This window comes from Rhinopithecus bieti, unplaced genomic scaffold (assembly GCF_001698545.2).
Source record: "Rhinopithecus bieti isolate Rb0 unplaced genomic scaffold, ASM169854v2 scaffold_18354, whole genome shotgun sequence".
Classification (NCBI taxonomy): domain Eukaryota; kingdom Metazoa; phylum Chordata; class Mammalia; order Primates; family Cercopithecidae; genus Rhinopithecus; species Rhinopithecus bieti.
Genome location: NW_016809835.1, coordinates 3,072,345 through 3,092,685, shown reverse-complemented (window position 1 = coordinate 3,092,685; position 20,341 = coordinate 3,072,345). Strand labels below are relative to the sequence as shown.

The 20,341-nt window shown below is 37.9% G+C and overlaps 1 protein-coding gene across 4 annotated transcripts in view; it reads right to left on the bottom strand.

The window, feature by feature from the left end:
• The window catches only part of TNPO1 (transportin 1), a 102,924-nt gene that overhangs the window by 46,699 nt on the left and 35,884 nt on the right, over nt 1-20,341 (bottom strand). For all 4 annotated transcript variants that reach the window (XR_001888884.1, XM_017890593.1, XM_017890594.1 and 1 more), the window contains exons 3-6: nt 17,832-17,907; nt 13,265-13,414; nt 7,009-7,115; nt 2,672-2,805 (exon numbers count right to left, since the gene is read on the bottom strand). Coding sequence is in view for 3 of the 4 variants with exons in the window: in XM_017890593.1 (XP_017746082.1) it covers nt 2,672-2,805; nt 7,009-7,115; nt 13,265-13,414; nt 17,832-17,907 (467 nt within the window). In the remaining variant the exon portion in view is untranslated. The remainder of the gene's footprint in view (nt 1-2,671; nt 2,806-7,008; nt 7,116-13,264; nt 13,415-17,831; nt 17,908-20,341) is intronic.

Below are 20,341 nucleotides of genomic sequence, written 5' to 3'. Positions count from 1 at the left end.
TAAAAAAAAAAGCCTCAAACGCTCCAATTTTTGCTCTAAGACATACCAGAACTCAATTTGAAGCTTTAATCGTGAAACAGCAATGAAATAAAATAGAGGGCCCATTAATAGACCTATGCACACATATATAACTAAGCATGTAACAGAGGTGACATTTTAAACTGATGAGGAAAAGGGACTATAAAATAAATGTGACAGCAAGAAAAAGTTACCTAAATGGAAAAGACAGAATGTTTCTCTCATAGCACACACCCACAAATGCCAGATATATTAAGCTCTTAAATGTCAAAGAGCCCTTAACATTTTAAACTCTTAGTAAAGACAAAAAGGGATTAAGATATTCTCTACACACATAACCGATAAAGGATGAGAATTCCTGTAAATCAATGGAGTACAAATAACCTAGTAGAAAAAAGGACAAAAGACAAGAACAAGATAAAGGCAATAAACATACAAGATCTTCAACATCATTAATGACAGTAAAGAGTATCATCAAGACCATAATGAAACACCAAATATCCATTTGATTGGCAACACTTAAAAAAATATGCAATTGTCATGCAATGGAGTACTACAGAGGAGTCAAAATGAGCTATAGTGATTCAGTACAGATGAATCTTAACAACATAACATTAAAGTTGCCTATATCTACATTCAGTACTGTGCGGTTCTTATAATGCTAAAAACTAAGATATATAACACCCTTTGCATATGCATGCAATAAAATTATCAAGAAATGTAAGGGAAGTATGAAATTGGGGTTTAGATGTAGACTGTTGTCAACGTCTTCATTTTGTTTCAGGTGGTGGATCTGACTGCTTATGTTATTAAAAATAACGAATACATAACTAAAGGCTAAATACGAGTAGGCCATGATGAGAATGTCTTCAACTAAGAATAATAATTCAATTCTGAGTACCTCAAGTCTGATAAAATGGTTCTTATTTTTAAATTGTTGAGTCATTACCTATAGAACTAGGCAATATAGTGTAGTTTCCTATACTCTAATTCTATATTCTTGAAGTCCAACAGTTATGTTGAGAGGGAAGAACGCTTAAGAGTACATAGTAAATGCCAGTTAAACTACATTAATAAGGTATTAAATAATGTAGAATAAGATCATGTTAAAGACGGATGATACATTTAGTATATATTTATAGCAGACAGTTACTTACCCAAATATACATTAAAATGAAAAATCCTTTTTTTTTCTGTACAGCAGAATCTCAAATGGGTATTAATCAACATTCATGGAATGGAATTTTTTTTTTTTTTTGCAGACAGGGTCTTATTCCATCACTCAGATTAGAGCACAGCGGCTCACTGCAGCCTTGAATTCCTGGGTTCAAGTGATTCTCCCGCTTGAGCCTCCAGAGTAGCTAGGACTATAGGCACACACCCTACTACACTCAACTAATTTTCTAAACTTATTTTTTGTAGAGAAAGGGTCTTGCTATGTTGCCCAGTCTGGTCTCTAACTCCTGGCCTCAAGCAATCCTTCTGCCTCAGCCTCCCAAAGTGCTGTGATTTTAGGTGAAATATTTCTGAATTGCTCAACTTTACCTAACGTTTTAATCAAATGAACATCTACAAAATAAAAACCGTGAAAAAATATTTATGAATAATATCCAGCAATGGTGTATCAATTACCAGAAATATGGTTTTTGGATTTTTCTGTTTTTCTTTTTTGAGACAAGGTCTCGCTCTGTTGCCCAGGCTGGAGTGCAGTGGCACAATCTCAGCCCACTGCAAACTCATCGTCCTGGGCTTAAGCAATCCTCTCACCTCGGCCCTCCAAGTAGCTGGGACCACAGGTGTGTGCCACCATGCCCAGCTAATTTTTATATTTTTTGTACAGATGGGGTTTCACCACATTGCCCAGGCTGGTCTTAAACTCCTGAGCTCAAGCAATCCACCCACCTGGGCCTCCCAAAGTGTTGGGATTACAGGCATGAGCCACCAGGCCCAGCTGTTTTTTCAATTACTGAGAATCAGTCACAAAATGTGAAGTACGTATATTACCACATTTTCATTATCTTAGTTAAAATGTTAAAGGGGGAAACATCGTGGAAACGTGAACTCTTATCTAGTTAACTATGTCAGAAATAACAACATTAATTATTATAATGAATACCTGCATGTTCTCACTTATAAGTGGGGGCTAAACATTGTGTACACATCGAGGTAAAGATGGGAACAACAGACACTGGGGAATACAAGAAGGGGGAGGGAGAGGGCCAAACTAGCTAATGGGTACTATGCTTACCACCTAGGTGATGGATTCATTTGTACTCTAAACCCCCAGCAACACGCAATAGGACTTTGTAACAAACCTGCACATGTGCCCCAATTCTAAAATCAAAGCTGAAAAGAAAAAAACTACAACTAATCTCGGCCTTAAATAAAGGAAGTTAGAAGATGCCTGTTAACTATCACAAATATAATTAACTACTGTAAAAGGCAGAAAACTTTTATCACGTTTAACGAAAATTTCCTCACAATCAACATTTCACAGGTTTTGTTACTGAAGTAGTCAATTTCAATTACGTAAGTTCATCTCTCTGGAACATCCAATATCTTTTGCTAATCTCAAAAATACTAGGTAATGAAAACTAAGGTAATGGTCAGGTTTATATCAGAGTTAATGAATTAGTACTGGCAATATAAGTACCTTATTTTTGGACTACTATGCTTGAAGAACTGTAAAAATTTGGGAATCATGATGTTGAGAGGACGATCTAAAACATCACTATCTAAAATCTCAGCAGAATCTTCACAAATCTTCTGAAGGGCGCCAAATGCTCCCTGTAAGAGACATATTTAAATTATTAGAATTTGTTAAAAACGAAGCCATATGAAAACAAGCTGAAGAATGCTGACTAATTTGTATGGATTAATGTTCTCAGCCCACATAAAATGCCTTATAAAATCTGTAAATTTAATCGCTCAAATTTTTTTTTTTTTGAGACGGAGTCTTGCTCTTTCGCCCAGGCTGGAGTGTAGTGGCACAATCTCCCATCACTGCAACCTCTGCCTCCTGGGTTCAAGTGATTCTCCTGCCTCAGCCTCCTGAGTAGCTGGGATTACAAGTACCTGCAATTGTGCCTGGCTAATTTTTGTATTTTTAGTAGAGACGGGGTTTCATCGTGTTGGCCAGGCTGGTCTCAGACTCCTGACCTCAGCTGGTCTGCCTGCCTCGGCCTCCCAAAGAGCTGGGATTACAGGCGTGGGCCACCACGCTCGCCCTAATATTCAATTTTAAAACAAATTATTATATCATCGAGTATGTAAAAATCTCAGTTAAAATACAAGGGTATATTTTAGTTTTAGCATTAAATGACTTAGAAGTGGAGGATATTTTGGTTGGCAGGAAGTAAATACCAGTTTGTTTAAATTAAATATAAAACTACATTTACACAGAAGAGTAATCACTATAATACTTTTCTTTTTGAAGCACAGAGAGGATATTAATACCATTAAAAAGTTACTTAGGCCGGGTGCGGTGGCTCAAGCCTGTAATCCCAACATTTTGGGAGGCCAAGGCAGGTGGATTACCTGAGGTCAGCAGTTTGAGACCAGTGTAGCCAACATGGTGAAACCCCGTCTCTACTAAAAACAAAAAAATTAGCTGGGTGTGGTGATGCATGCCTGTAATCCCAGCTACTCCATAGGCTGAGGCATGAGAATCGTTTGAATCCTGGAGGCAGAGGGTACAGTGAGCCAAGATCGCACCACTGCACTCCAGCCTGGGTGAGAGGGCAAAACTCTGCCACAAAAAAGAAAAGTTACTTACATATAAAAGTATTCACCGGGTAACCGGTGACAAAATCTGTTGCAAGGGCAGGCAATGCAAATTGGCGACCATTTTCCAAATTAAAACCATTTTAATGCTAAAGGGGAAAATCCAGAGCTTTTGTACATAACATGTAACCTACTAGTTACCCACCCACCTACTTTACTGTTTATATTACATAATTCCATCAGCAGCAACTTGATGCTTATTCTCCATAGTACAGTTTTAATGTGTCCAACAGAAGGTAAAATCCTTTAAGGAAATTACTCAACATCCTTTCAGATTTTATAATATCTTAAAATATTAAATCTGAAAATATTTTAAGTCTAAAATTTAATCAATATATTAAATTTCAGTCTTCAATTTAATATGCATTAAATATCAGGAATTTTAATTGTCACGCTAAAATAGTCATATTTTATTATTAAGGTTTTTTTTTTAAAAAAAGCTTTACTTCTGAAACCCTATTACATCAAATTAAATGCGAACTTGTTACCCACGTGGCAATTAAAAATTTTAAATAAGAACAAACATTTAGCTATCACTACAGACCAACATCTGGAAAACCACTATCTTTAGTGCAGATGGATGGGAATATTGTTTATTTACAGTATGACTTCTATGTAGTACACCAGCTCAACAATTTCACAATTACTGCAGCTTAAATTTTTTATTCTTGGAAAGTGCTTGCTTAAAATTTTGATCTTTTTTTTTGAGACAGAGTCTTGCTCTGTCGCCTGGGCTGGAGCGCAGTGGCACAATCTCGGCTCACTGCAAGCTCTGCCTCCCGGGTTCAAGCCATTCTCCTGCCTCAGCCTCCTGAGTAAGCTGGGACTACAGGTGCCCACCACCACGCCCGGCTAATTTTTTGTATTTTTAGTAGAGACGGGGTTTCACCTTGTTAGCCAGGATGGTCTCCATCTCCTGACCTTGTGATCTGCCTGACTCGGCCTCCCAAAGTGCTGGGATTACAGGCGTGAGCCACTGCGCCCCGCCTGATCTTCTTTTATGTTACTACCATCACACCAAAGCACTATTTAAATGCAATCAACTGTCACATGATTACTTACTTAGCTTTTCTGTAATCTTATCAGTGTATTTCCAAAGTTTGTTTTTCGTTTTTTTTTCTGAGATGGATTCTTGCTCTGTTGCCCAGGCTGGAGTGCAGTGGCGCAATCTCGGCTCACTGCAATCTCTGCCTCCTGGGTTCAAGTGATTCTCCTGACTCAGCCTCCCGAGTAGCTGAGATTACAGGCATTCGACACCATGCCTGGCTAATTTTTGTGTTTCAGTAGAGATGGGGTTTCACCATGTTGGTCAGGCTGGTCTCTCAAACTCCTGACCTCAAAAGATCCGCCCGCCTCAGCCTCCCAAAGTGCTGGGATTATAGGTGTGAGCCACCACACCTGGCCCCAAAGCATTTTTATGTATATGGGAACAAACAATTTTTCTTTTTCTTTCAGGGAGCAAGAAAAGTGGTTTTAAGCAGTACTTAGCTAACTCCCCCTCTCTATATCTTCTCTATTTCCCTTTATCCACCTGTCGGGCAACAAACTGCCATGCCCTAAAACTACCTTATGTGTGGTTAGGTGTATTTTTTTCTGGAGATAGGGTCTTGCTCTGTCGCCCAGGCTGGAGTGCAGTGGTGTGATCTCGCCTCACTGCAGCCTCCACCTCACAGGTTAAAGTGATCCTCCCACCTCAGCCTCCTGAGTAGCTGGGACCACAGGCGCACATCACCACACCTGGCCAATTTTTTCTAATAGGGTTTCACCACATTGCCCAGGCTGGTCTCAAACTCATGCAATCCACCCACTTAGGCCTTGGGATTACAGGTGTGAGCCACCACGCCCGATCGGTTTTCTTTCCCTTTTAGGTTAGGTTATTCCTGTGGGTTTTTTTGGGTTGTTGACAGGTTATTCCTGTGCCTGCCCTGTCTTCAACCTCCACTCTTTGAGAGGTAGAGGAGTCACTGCTTTATACAGTCAAAACACGGAATATGGTTTCCACATAAAATAGATTTCCACCCAAATTGGAAGCCTGCTAATGAAAGAGATACTTACAGTATCCACTAACCATGAGAAATCATTCTCTCTCCCCAAACGAAAAGGATGCTAGTGATCTAATCAGTGGCAAAGAACACCCACAGGTCAGAGTTAATGTATGATTAAAACTAAGAAAATGGTCTGGCGCAGAGGCTCACACCTGTAATCCAAACACTTTGGGAGGCTGAGACAGGTGGATCATTTGAAGCCAGGGTTCAAGACCAGCCTGTCCAACATGGTGAAACTCCATCTCTACTAAAAATACAAAAACATTAGGCAGGCGTGGTGGCTCATGCCTATAATCCCAGCTACTCGGAAGGCTGAGGTGGGAGAATCACTTGATTCTGGGAGGCAGAGGTTGCAGTGGGCTGAGATTATGCCACTGCACTCCAGCCTAGGCAACAGAGCGAGACTCTGTTTGAAACAAACAAAAAAATGAAGACAAGTTTAGTGAAGTGCAGCTGCTCATGCCTGTAATCCCAGCACTTTGGGAAGCTGAGGCTGGAGGATTGCTTGAGCTCAGGAGTTCGGGGTCAGCCTGAACAACAGCGTGACCCCATCTTACCAAAAAAAAGAAACAATTAGTCTAGCATGGTAGCACATGCCTGTAGTCCCTGCTACCTGGGAGGCTGATGTAGGAGAATTGTTTGAGCCCAGGAGGTTGAGCTATGATGGTGCCACTGCACTTCAGCCTGGCAACAGAGTGAGATCCTGTCTTTTTAAAAAAAAAAAAAAAAACCAAACACCAAAAACCCAACAAAACCACAAGTTCAGCATCCCTTAGATATCACATAATAAGAGGCATAAAAACAATTTAGAGAAGCTAAAAAAGTACTCATGGTCCAGGAATTTGGTAAATTTCAATCTATCTTTAACTGATTTAAGCTTGACACAAACTGTTCATTACATACGTATACATTCAAGAATAATTTTATCACAGAAAAACAAGATACGTCCTTGTGTGAAATATAGTAAAAGAGGTTTATAATGTAACAGTTTTTATAGAATAATAAATGATTTACAAATGTAATATAACACAAAGGTAACTATGTTTCTAAGTTTTGAGAAGCTGTATGTTTCGGAGGAATTGTTTTCCCCAAAAGCTGCTAATACATAACATGACAAGAAAAATAGAAAAAACCCAATTATATATGAAACCAATATCCTTACCTCACAGGTATTGTAATCTTCAGAATCCAACAGGCTACAGAGTTTTGGTAAGAGGTCAGGCCAATTCTGCAATTCTCCCTTGGAGGCTATAGTTGTGATCAAAATACCTTGAACGAAAACACACTTCTTTAGGAAATCCAACAGCATTATGTTAGGTATTGCCATGTGAGCAACTGTATGCACAAACACATTTTATATAAATAATAACATTTGGCCAGATGTGGTGGCTCATGCCTGTAATCCCAGCATTCTGGGAGGCCTAGGTGGGTAGATCTCTTGATAACAGGAATTCCAGACCAGCCTGGGCAACACGGTGAAACCCCGTCTCTACTAAAAATACAAGAAAATCAGATGGGCATGATGATATGCGCCTCTGATCCCAGCTATTCAGGAGGCTGAAGTGAGAGGATCACCTGAGTCAAGGAGGTCAAGGCTGCAGTGAGCCATGATTACGAGCCACACTCATGCCTGGGCAGAGTGAGATCGTCTCAAAAAAAATCAGTAACACTCACCGACGACACCCATATCACCATTGCATATCTTGTGGGAAAAAATCTCACAGAAACCAGATCTGTGTCTAATACTGTTTTTCAAATTTTCACCCTTTAAGGGTTTTTGAGTTAAATTTATCAAGTATAAAACTGCAACTTCTTTTTCTGCCATAATATCAAGAATAGTTCCACCAATTAAAATTAATTCTAATGGCTGGGCACGGTGGCTCATGCCTGTAATCTCAGCACTTTGGGAGGCCGAGGTAGGTGGATCACATGAGGCTGGGAGTTCCAGACCAGCCTCATCAACATGGAGAAACCCCATCTCTACTAAAAATACAAAATTAGCCGGGCATGGTGGCGCATGCCCGTAATCCCAGCTACTCAGGAGGCTGAGACAGGAGAATCGCTTGAAACCGGGAGGTGGAGGTTGCAGTGAGGCGAGATCACATCGTTGTACTCCAGTCTGGGCAATAAGAGTGAAACTCTGTCTCAAAAAAAAAAAAAATAATAATAATAATAATAATAATAATTCTGATTTATCCATACAAAAGAGTAGAAAGAAAGTATACCAAAATGTTAGCAGTACTTAACACTGGGTGATGAACTTACGAGTCTGTTAGGTTCAAATAAAAGACACGTTAAGAGGCTAAAAATAGCTCCCTGACTTAATCTGGAACCAGAGACAAGGACCATGGTAGGAAAAACTTAAGTAGATAAGCAGCACTTGAGAATAATCCTACATGTTTCACTGCTTACAACACTCTCCCTCATGTAGTATACTCTTAAGACAGTTCCCACTTACTGGATCAAGAATGAGTTGCCAGAGAGGCAATCTTGGAGGCTGGGTGGCCCAGGCTCACTGATCATGTTGTTCGGACTGAACAGATTATCTCAACTGTGTTGTGCAGCTGAGCTGTGATAGTCGATGAATTATGCAAATACACACAAATGTAAGGAAAGTTTTGTGTTAATACAAACCCAAGGACAACAGAAAGGATTTGTGTTAATATTTTTTTCTCCCTTAGTAAACATACTAGTGATATAATATGCTTAGTGATTATGGATCTTTCAGTGCCAGAAAAGTATAAACTGACAATAGGAAAATTATATGTATTCTAAGCTGCAAAATATGAGTGTGCAAAAAGGAAACTCTTCATAGGGTTATTTTGAAAATTCAACTGGATATATACAAAATGCCTGGCATCTAGTAAACACTCAATGACTATTACTGAACAGCAAATGTCACTGTGTATATAAGTTTTCTACCTTTAGTTTTGAGAAGGTTACTCCCAATGATAAAGAACTAAAAAAGAATCTAGAAAGTAAAGCTCCTGGCAAATTTACTCTTCACACACAAAAAAATTAAATTGTATAGTAAGAATTAATGTACTGATAGCATTTTCAAGATATAGCCCTTACAATAAAATAGCCTTCCATTAAGATCCAAAAGCAGCAAGACCTGATCCTTCCTGCAAATTAGTCTTTCCTAAAGTCAAAATATAAAAGAACTAAAGGAATGAGAAAGATCTGAATCTGTCTAAAAGAAACCAAGCATGACTTAAAAAAGACTACAAACAAGCAATAAATCACAACAATTAAACCCAATCTACAACTTGGTACTAATGAACTGCTCACATTCATTACTTCTGTTAGCAGAACACTAAAGAATGTTGATGGACTAACAAACTTACCTGGACCCATAATCTCACCCACACATGAAAAAGCATCTAATACCTAGCATAGCTGCAAAAAGTGGGAAGTGACACATATTTCTCAGTATTTACAACAAATACAGGAATGAAATCAGTGTGCTTGGCAACAACTACTAAAATCTTAAAATGTTTAAACACACTTTGACCCAATAATGCCACTTACACGAATTAATCCTACAGAAATTTGCCTGTAAGTGTACAAACACATACAAGAGAATATTCATTGAAATAATAAAATTACAAACAAACTATATACTCTCTAAACAAGAGAAACATCTTTACTTCATCTAATGAATTACCCAACAGTCATTAAGATGTGGTCCCTTCCAAACAGACTTCCTTGGTAAGATTCCCAACATGTATTGTTAAGGTTAATAAAATTTTAAAGCCAAAGCTGCAAGTCTATTTTTATAATCAGTAATCTTTTAATTAAGATATTTAAGTATTGTAAATATCATTAATAGGTGCTAAGAAATACAAAAATAACACACGGTCCTTGCCCTTAAAGGAGCTCAGTCAGGCACTCCCTGACCCCAACATGTGACATGGTCTGGAGACATTTTTGGTTGTTACAACAGGGTATGCGGCTGCTACTGGTATCTAGTGGGTAGTCAGGTGTGCTGACTAACATCCTGTAGCGCACATACAAAATAGCCCAACAACAAAGAATTATCCAGTCCAAAATGTTAAGTGCTGAGGTTGGAAAACTCGGGTCTAGAGGAACAGAGTCCTACATTAACTGATAATGTAGAGTCGGAGTACTTGCATGACTATACATACACCAAGAATTTTCTGCGAAGGTTAATAATTGATGAAGAGTCTGTTGCCAATTCTTAGAAATGATTTTCAGAAACCCCCAAAAATTATTTCACTTACAAAATATGTTCCTGGAAGTGTTTTACATCTTTTTCTCATGTAAACTAAGATTAGGCAATTTAGGTAATTAAAAAAACAACCACCTTCCCAGATTTGTTGGAAAGCACCAATGTGTTTAAGCAAACTCATCAATTTTCCTGAAGCAAAACAAACAAAACAACAAAATTATGAAATATTTTAGAGTGTGTTTTTTCTTTTTTTTTTGAGACGGAGTCTTGCTCTGTAGCCCAGGCTGGAGTGCAGTGGTGTGATCTTGGCTCTCTGCAAACTCCACCTCCCGGGTTCATGCCATTCTCCTGTCTCAGCCCCCTGAGTAGCTGGGACTACAGATGCCCGCCACCACGCCTGGCTAATTTTTTGTATTTTTAGTAGAAACGGGGTATCACCGTGTCAGTCAGGATGGTCTCGATCTTCTGACCTCGTGATGCCCAAGCCTTGGCCTCCCAAAGTGCTGGGATTACAGGCGTGAGCCACCACACCTGGCCAATACTTTAGAGTCTTAATGCTGTGCCTCCAAAATAATTTCTCCCCTCTTTGGGAAGAATCTGTCAATCATACCTTTCACCACCTTCACTAATACATATCAAACAGTAGGGGTGGAAGGGGTGTGTGAAGGAAGGAGGGACAAAAATGAACTAATTTTTAGCTAACTTATTTCAAGCTCATAGCTGTTGTATCTAGTTAACATTACACACTTTTTTAAATAGAAAATTTCACATACATACATAAAAATAGAAAAATACAATGAACTAAATGTATCCATTAATTAGCTTCAACAATCATTAATACATGGTCAATGTTGTTTCATCCATACTTCTACCCACAACCACCTTAACATTCCTAATTGCTCTTTTATGAAATCCCAGACATCATGTCACTTGAAAATACACTGCAGTTATGTTTGAAGCTCCATCTGTAGTAAAGCAACTAAATAAAAGCTGTTTCTACACTGAAAACTGCAATGGTCCCTCACAATTAGAATACTTAAATATCTACTTAACATAAACTAAAATGAAAGACCTTTAGTATTCTACTAATACACAGCAAGAAATAAAAATACCTACATAAGTCAATTTCACCAATCTCCGTTTTAAAATAAGTCAGATGATACCTAAGTGCTTAAATAATTCCCAAGATAAAGTCAGCTCCTAAACATGTTCAAAAACCTTATGGAAGGTGAAAGTACTCATGGGGAGATAAAACCAATTCTTCTCTCCCCAGTACTATTACTTCTAACCTTTCAAATTTAAAGACACAAAGTATTGTAGTTTGGACCAGATGGCACTTAAAGATAGGTTTATAATGAAATACAGTTTAGGAAGAAACAATCTCATATCTAGTTTCTAAATCCTCTCCTTTCCTTTCAGCTGAGTTGCCAACTCTCAGAGGAAACCCACCTTCCCTCCAAATCCCATTCCACTTATGTGTGGGGATTTCTCTCCTGGATCTGAAATGGAAAAGGCTGGCACACACTCACCATTCTTTTTAACAGTATCAAGAGTAGGTAAAGCCTTAAGGTACATAAGAGTATATTAATCTAGGGAGTCCTTTTTCTCAAACCACAAATGTCCTCTACCCATCAAATTTAAAATCAGTGTCAATGATGGCACTGTTTAATACAAGAATATCTAGAGGGATGTCATAGAGCCAACACTTTGTAAGTAAGAGATGAATATTTTTCAAACCCACAAAGACAAAATAGGAACTTCTTTTTTTTTTTTTTTTTGAGACAGATTTTCGCTTGTCACCCAGGCTGGAGAACAATGGCGTGATCTCGGCTCACTGCAACCTCTACCTCTACCTCTACCTCCAGGGTTCAAGCGATACCCCTGCCTCAGCCTCCCAAGTAGCTGGGATTACAGGCATGTGCCACCACACCCGGTTAATTTTTTTGTATTTTTTAATAGAGACAGGGTTTCACCATGTCAGGCTGGTCTCGAACTCCTGACCTCAGGTGATCCATCCGCCTCAGACTCCCAAAGTGCTGTGATTACAGGTGTGAGCCACCATGCCCAGCCAGGAACTCTTAATGAAAGCATCTGACTCATTTAACTGATTTTCATTTAACCAGCCTGGGTAGATTAACAGACGCTTTCCAGGTCCTTATAAAAGTTAGCTGTTTAAGCCCATGGTATACTAAAGTCTGCCCATTAGTAAGCTCCTCTTCAGTAGGCTATTTATTACTGCTTCCATTGGTTGGTATATGGTGTTAACCAACAGCCAGTTGTGTGTGTTTCCAAATAGATTTATACAAGTTACTATAACTAAGCATGTTAATTCAGTATTACATAAGCTAACAGAAAGTTGTACTGCGCCTGAAAATAAGCTGAACACTCTGAAAAGACTAAAATGTTGCTGCTGAATTAATGACAAGGCAAATACTTAAAAACAAGGGAGAAAATAGTAAAATTCTAGAATCCTATATACGTTTAGGTTTTTCATAAACAATCAAAAAGTATTTCTTTACCTGTAAAAGTGAAACAAGAAATTACATCCCACACATTACACTAGGCAGAAAATAAGAACTCCAAGCCAGGCACCATGGCTGAGACCTGTAATCTCAGGACTTTGGGAGGCTGAGGCAGGCGGATCACCTGAGGTCAGGAGTTCCAGATCAGTCTGGCCAACATGGTGTAAACCCTGTCTCTACTAAAAAGTACAAAAATTAGCCGGGCATGGTGGCGGGTGCCTGCATTCACAGCTACTCGGGAGGCTGAGGCAGGAGAATTGCTTGAATCCAGGAGGCGGAGGTTGCAGTGAGTCAAGATTGTGCCACTGCACTCCAGCCTGGGCAACAGAGACTCTGTCTCAAACGCCCTCACCCCACAAAAAAACCACAAAAAACAAAACAAAACAAAACAAAAAACCAGAACTCCAATCCGCGCGCTCAAGAAAAAGTAGTGTCTGCAAATTAGTATCACTTGTTGATGCCCCATTTTAACCAACTCTGATTAAGCTAAGTTTAATTAGGCTCTCCTTTTATCCAGGGTCACTGGTTTCACTGGATGAGAGAGCTTTTACCATGACTACACCATTTCGAAAGCATTTAAGGCAATGAAAGTTTCCCCATCACAATTTAACATGAACCAATAAAATTCCTAAGGAAATAATCTGTCATCTCTAAAATGACCCAGTTACAAACAAAGTAAGCAAAACTGTTGTAATATAACTTACCAACAGTGGCTCTAATCAGAGGAGAGGAGTCACCAATATTATTTAAACATTCACTTTTAATAAAGTCTGTTACACCATTTGGGAAGTTCTGAAAGTGTGCTTTCACATTATTCTTCAAGATGAGACCACTCAATGATCTTGTGGGTTCATCTGTAATAAAACAGTAATAGTATTGAGTTTTGAAGTAGTCTTAATTTCAAAATGTGCCGATTAACAGTAGTTTTAAAAATACTTATATTCAAAAGTTGACTGACATTCAAACTTGCTATAACCAGTTAAAATAATTATAACTGATTAACAAAAGATTAGTGTATGATTTATAGCTCAGGGTTTTTCAACCTTGACATACTATTATTTGTTGCGGGGTGCTGTCCTGTTCATTTTAAGATGTTAAGTAGCATCATTAGCCACAGATACCAGCAGCACCCCTCCAAGTTGTGTTAACCAAAAATGCTTCCAAGTAATGTCAAATGTCTTCTGGGGGTTAAAATTGCCCTTGGTTGAGAACCACTTATTTAGTTTGAGTTAATTTAGTTTATACATATAGCCACTGTGCTCGAGCTTTATTGTTTCCTGACATAAACATCATTATAGGGCTGGAAGTATTAGTCATTAAAAACATCCTATTAAATTTTTTTTTTTTTTTTAGGGTTGGGCGTGGTGGTTCATGCCTGTAATGCCAGCACTTTGGGAGGCCAGGAGTTCGAGACCAGTCTGGCCAACATGGTGAAACCCCATATCTACTAAAAACCTCAAAATTAGCCAGACATGGTGGTGTGTGCCTGTAATCCCAGCTACTTGGGAGGCGGAGGCAGGAGAATCATTTGATCTCAGAAGGCAGAGGCTGCAGGCAGAGAAGCCAAGATCATGCCACTGCACTCCAGCCTAGGCGACAGAGTGAGACTATCTCAAAAACAACAAAAATTTTTTTTGAAATCATTTTCCTCCAGTGTCAAAAAATATAATATTGGAAAAATTAAATGGACAAAGAATATATAAGATCATCTTCATGTAACAAATATAACTGCTGTTAATTTATATCATGTTTTTCATTTGCCTCTGAACTTAAAAGCAAAAAAAAAAAAAAAAAAAAAACTCCAAAAACATCGAAAGAGTTTCCTTAAAATAAGTTTAATCCATAGATAGTATTTACAAATTTTCAAAAAGCAACTTAATACTAGCAGAATATAACTGATGGCTTTACCAGTTGGCATCAACACCAACAATATTAGCAATAGTTAACATCTTCATTAAACACTGCTAAGTGCTTTCCAAATGGCACTGCACTTAATCCTTACAACTTCAGGAGGCAGGCATTATTCACTCCATTGCACAAGTGAAGAAACCTAAGAACTCTGAATCATTCTTCAGTATTACCCTCCTCTCAAAGGGCTGTAAGATGAAGAGCTGGGGTGTTGAAGAGAATGTTACTTTAACACCATTGTTTTACCTGTCTTCTTAAAAAATAATATATCCCAAGCTTGTTCTAGTTAGTACGATGTTCCCAAACTCTGACTGGCACTGAAATCTTCAAGAGTGAAGCACATGCAGAGGCAAAAAGAGCATTTTTTTCTGCATACAACTCCGCTCAGGTCATCACAGCACTATAAAACCTTGTATGTCATCATTTAAAAACTACTTTCCATTTTCAATTACAACCCATTCCAATGAGTAATTTAAAAGAAAACAAAACATATTTTTAAATTCTCTTAAAAGTTAAAATTGCCATGAAATAAATGAAGTCAGATATTTAACTTCTTCAAGCAATAAACTTGCCTTAAATTACCTGTTAATAATTCAGCCATGTAATTATTTTAAATGGCATGACTTTGTTTACAAGAAATATAGCATACTGTTTTTACCATAAAGGTTATAAGATGAAGAGTTTTAATAAATTACAAAATGAAGTGAAACAATTCAATATGAGAAGTATATACTCTCTTAAAATCCATTTTAAAAATTCAACGACTAATGATTTCCTTTGTTTTAAAAAAATTAAGACTATTTCAGTGGGCCCTCAATTTGTTCAATTAAGGGAGAATTAGAGCAGCTGATCTGAGGGTTCTTACATATCAAAAATTTTACTCTACAATTCAGTGATAAGATTGCTAAACAAGCATTTTCGTTTAAGATGTTACTTGTGTTGCTGCTTTAATATGAACGGCCATGATGCAAAAGTTTTTTTAAAACAGAAAACTACATGCAGCAAACTTGTGTCCCAATCTTCCCAGGGAAAAAAAATAAATGCATAAATGCAAGAAGAAATATCAAGTGTTATACCAACGTAAAACTACTGCATCCTTGGAGAAACTGCATAATGAACATAAACACATTTTAGGGTCAAGAAAATCTGAAAAACATCCTTTCCAACATTTTATGGTTTTGTAATTAATGCTCTGTGGAAGCAATGGCTTCCAAACTCTCTTGCCACTACTGAACAAGTTGTATGTTTGTGTTTTTTTAAGTACTTCTGAAGTATCCCAGGCTGGAGTGCAGTTGCACAATCATAGCTCACTGCAGCCTTGACTTCCCCAGCTCAGGTGATCCTCCCACCTCAGCCTCCTGAGTAGCAGGACCACAGGTGTGTGCCACCATGCCAGCTAATTTATTATAGAGATGGAGTTTCACCATTCACTATGTTCCTCATCTTGAACTCCTTGCCTGAAGCAATCTTCCTGCCTTGGCCTCTCAAAGTGCTGGGATTACGGGCGTGAGCCACCTTGCCTGGCCTGAAGTATCCTTATATCCCAAGAAAGAGCCACCTTGCCTGGCCTGAAGGAAGTATCCTTATATCATAAGAAAGCTTTACTCAAGAGTATAATATTGCAACAATCCTAATATTTGGAATGTAGGATGAGAACATGAGAGTGGACAGCTTAGTGAAAATAAATAAAAATTTCAAATAAAACAATTACAGATTTAAAAAATCCATTTATAAAATCTTAGTAAAGAAACAAACAGGTTGATCACAAACTGTGTCAGAAAAATTTCTATATTAAGAAGCAATGTATCACAAATATATTTATCAAACTAGGAATATTAATTGCTGAAAGAATTCGTTTCTTAAAACCTAGACTTAAGAGTTCTCAATTTTCTATTGTGTCCTTCATTCACAAATTAAAATCCCCCAAATTAACTACAAAATCAACTGAAAATAATTCAAAAGAAATTGCTGTGTATGAATTATGAAAATCTGAATACAGGATCAGTGAGATTTTTACTACACATTAACACCATTAACCTGTCAGAATTTGGAGCTAAAACTTTACAGATGGTCTGGTTGTCTAAAACTTGTTATTTCCCAATTCCAAGAGCAGGGATTTTATTAATTGCACCATAGCTTCTAAAACACTAATCACTGAATAGGGTACAGTGCTTTCATTTAGAGGCCAAACAGATGCTCAATAAATATTTAATTGACTTCTAGGTGTCCACAATGTTTTAGGAAGGGAATACCTAAATAATGCTACCAGAAACAACTCTCACTACAATGTAAGGTTCTGAGGGCAGTGAGTTTTGTCTGTTTTGTTCACTTTTGTCTCCTGAGCCTGCAAATTGCATGGCAAAGAGATGGTGCTCCATAAATAGTTATGAAATAATGTCTAGTGGGATACATTATGTATTATCAGAAATAATCAAATGACCATGTTATTTAATAATCAGACTACTCAGGCTTTAAACTGTCATAGAAATAATTTAAATTTAAAATTAAGAGTCATGAAAAGTTTCATGTATACTGTTAGAAGTTTCTTAAAAGTTACAAAAGCCTACTTATGAATAGAATGATTCCACTTTTTGCTAAACAATTTTAAAATAGTATGTGGCCATATAAGAGCAGAGAAGGATAGAATTCAAGAGATCAACAATAATTATCTCTGGAAGATGTGATAATTTTTCATTTTGATTATATGACTTTACAATTTTTTTCTACAATAAACACACATATATTCAGTTATTAAATCCTACATTCAATCTTTGTATTACAACCTTTGTTATATCCATCTATATGTATGGAAGCAAAACATTAGACTTTGCAACAAGTTTTTTATCTGCAAAGAATTAAGTAACTTATTATACAAACACCCAATTAAAAATGAATGCTGGCTGGGCACAGTGGCTCACACCTGTAATCCTAGCACTTTGGGAGACTGAGGCAGGCAAATCCCCTGAGGTCAGGAGTTCAAGGTTAGCCTGGCCAACAAGGCAAAACTCTGTCTCTACTAAAAATACAAAAAAATTAGCTGGATGTGGTGGCGCATGCCTGCAATCCTGGCTACTAGGGAGGCTTAGGCATAACAATCGCTTGAAGCCGGGAGGCAGATGTTGTGGTGAGCCAAGATCGTACCACTGCACTCCAGCCTGGGTGACAGAGTGAGACTGTCTGTATATATAAAAACAGGAATGCTTATTAAGCATGTAAATATTGAGTGGTACTAAGACTGTTCATCCTACATCTATAAAGCACATGGTTACTACAAAATGAAATTATTTGAAATGAATAATTCTCAGTACACTTAAATAGGTCTTAAAGAAACTTTAAATAGTTATCAATGCAAATCCTACTTACCTTCAGATTTTAATTTTGTAAGAACAAAAATCAAGTAGTTGTTAAAGTCTGGATATTGATTAAGTTGTTCCAGTTTCTAGAACAAACAGTAGTTAAGGAAACTTGTCTGTGTAATCTCAGTGAGAAATTAAGCATTTTTAATCCAACAATCAAGGATCTCTTTGGTGATATTTTCAGTCCCGCATTTTTTTTTTTTTTTTTAACTAAGGCTAAGGATATCTTACCAAATCTATCAACATGCCATTTCAAAAACACACTGGTGCTTGCTAAACCTCTTAGGTGCTTTATGGCTGAAATGCATCAATTACATGCAATACAACATAAGAAAGTGCCAGCTTCAGCATGATTAATATAGCAAAAAATATTCAAAAAATTCTTAGATTTCAACTTCAAACCACTCTAAACAGAAAGGCATTTAAGCATAAAACGACAAAAATAAAAGCATTCCAAGTGAAAACAAGTCTCTCAGAGTTAAAGGTCATTTACAGAAATTAACTTTATAGAATAACTTAAAAAAAAAAACTTTTCAGACTCATTTGTTCTTTAGAATCCAAAAAGATAAAGTGCCATTTATGCACCAGGTTATATATCTTAACGTAAGGTCAGCATTATGAGATTATTGCACTACAGCTGTACAATTATTCCCCTCATCCCCAAGATTTAACATTTCCAGTGACACCAACTTGCAGGTATGTCATCGCTATCAGGAGGCAGCTGTGACAAAATCCTCTATTACATCTTTCTTCAAGCCCTGACTCCCAACCCCTAACTAATATGCTTCCCAATTGTGTTTTACTACACAGAAAGATTAAAATGTTTTTTACCCAACAAACCTAAACTTCTGATTAAATCCATGAATCAAACTTCAGCAACTTTATTAGCTATTTATTATATACTTGAATACCCTCAATGTTTAGGGGTCAGAATGTAAACGAACCAACAACATAGTCTCTAGTAAAATTCCAAGGTGTAACCACTTTCTCCAACCAAGACAGTAATTCGTTTCAGTGAATGGCCAAGACTAACAGCATGCTGATATGCCGATGAATTTTTCAAAACTATTTCCTGATAAGGTTTACCTTCTTACAACTTGAGCTACATCTCTTTATCCTATTATAGTGGTCTTTCAAAAAGTACTCAAAAGCCTATACGAAACAATAATTAAACATATTATCTTCTTAGGAGAGACAAAATAAGGTACTCTGAAACAGCAGCAGTATATATTTTTAGCTGAAGTAGTTTTCCTCTCACAGCAACAGAAAGTTGTTCTTTCTCAGAGGACATGCTAAGTTACAGGCACACAGAAGAAACTGTAATTGACTACCAGCCCAAGCACAGTACTGAGTATCTGACGTGCCTAATAAATGTAGACTAAAACAAGAAATTATGATATACGGTGCCACAGAATAACTACAATGCAGGATCGGGCTTAGCTAATTTAAGAAAGTAGTAATTGTATCATATAATACCTGTAATTAATCAACTATCAACTTCTATCATCCCTAGAACCATGACAACACAAATTAAGACTAAGCCATAGCAGGGTTTACAAGACACAAATGGCAATACACTCCGAAACTGTTCTTTCCTCAGTACTAGAAGTATCCAAACAAAATGGCTTTAAAAAATCCAAGCAGATCTAAATCATTATCCCTTCCACTTTTAAATGGGAAGTATTATATTAACCAAGAACGTACGTACTAATTTTGTTATCTATTGAAGGTTTTAAGTTACGGCAATGCAGTATTTCTGCGAAACCCCCGGGGTAAATAACTTCATCTTTATACGTTTTGAATATAAATAAACTTAAACACGAAGAGCTTACTTACCAAACTCCATATTAAGTAATTTTGCTGCTTATTGACAATAAAAATCAAGAGGCTTTTCTGCAAAAAACAGTAGACTTAACTAACTTCTTTAGGCTTAAAAGATCGGGGGTTAAAATATTATTCATGATATTCATGATATAATGAATGTTCCCTTTACTGGATCCATTAAGAACTCTCCATTTGAGCACAGTTTAGGGCACTACAGAAAGCATACTTAGTAGAGTTTTGGTTCTCTTAACCTTTTCTGTCTGTAAAATCGTAGCAACAGGATCACTACACCAGCACACTCGGTAAAGACCTAGATAATTGTGCAGTCAGCCTCGAGCCAAAGCTTTAAAAAGAAAATCTCATTTGGGTGACAAGGAGCTCGCAACAGGTGTTAACACCAGTAACCCCAGGGTGAGGCACAGAGACCCTTTTCCACCACCTGTAGGTCCCCGGCCTCTTTAGGGCAAGGACGTGAAAAAAAACGCCAGGACCCACACAGCTGCAGTTCAAACCCCGCGCCAGCTCCACCCATTTCTGGCCAGTCAGGCGGCGAGCTCCGCCGCGCACAGAGCGCCCTCCACCCGGCCTCCCGCTCAGCCCGCCGCCCCCACCCGCGGGGCGCATTGTGTGGGCCCGGCCCGCTCCCGCTCGCCCGCTCCCTACCCCCGCGGCAGGTCAGCGGCGGGCAGGGAC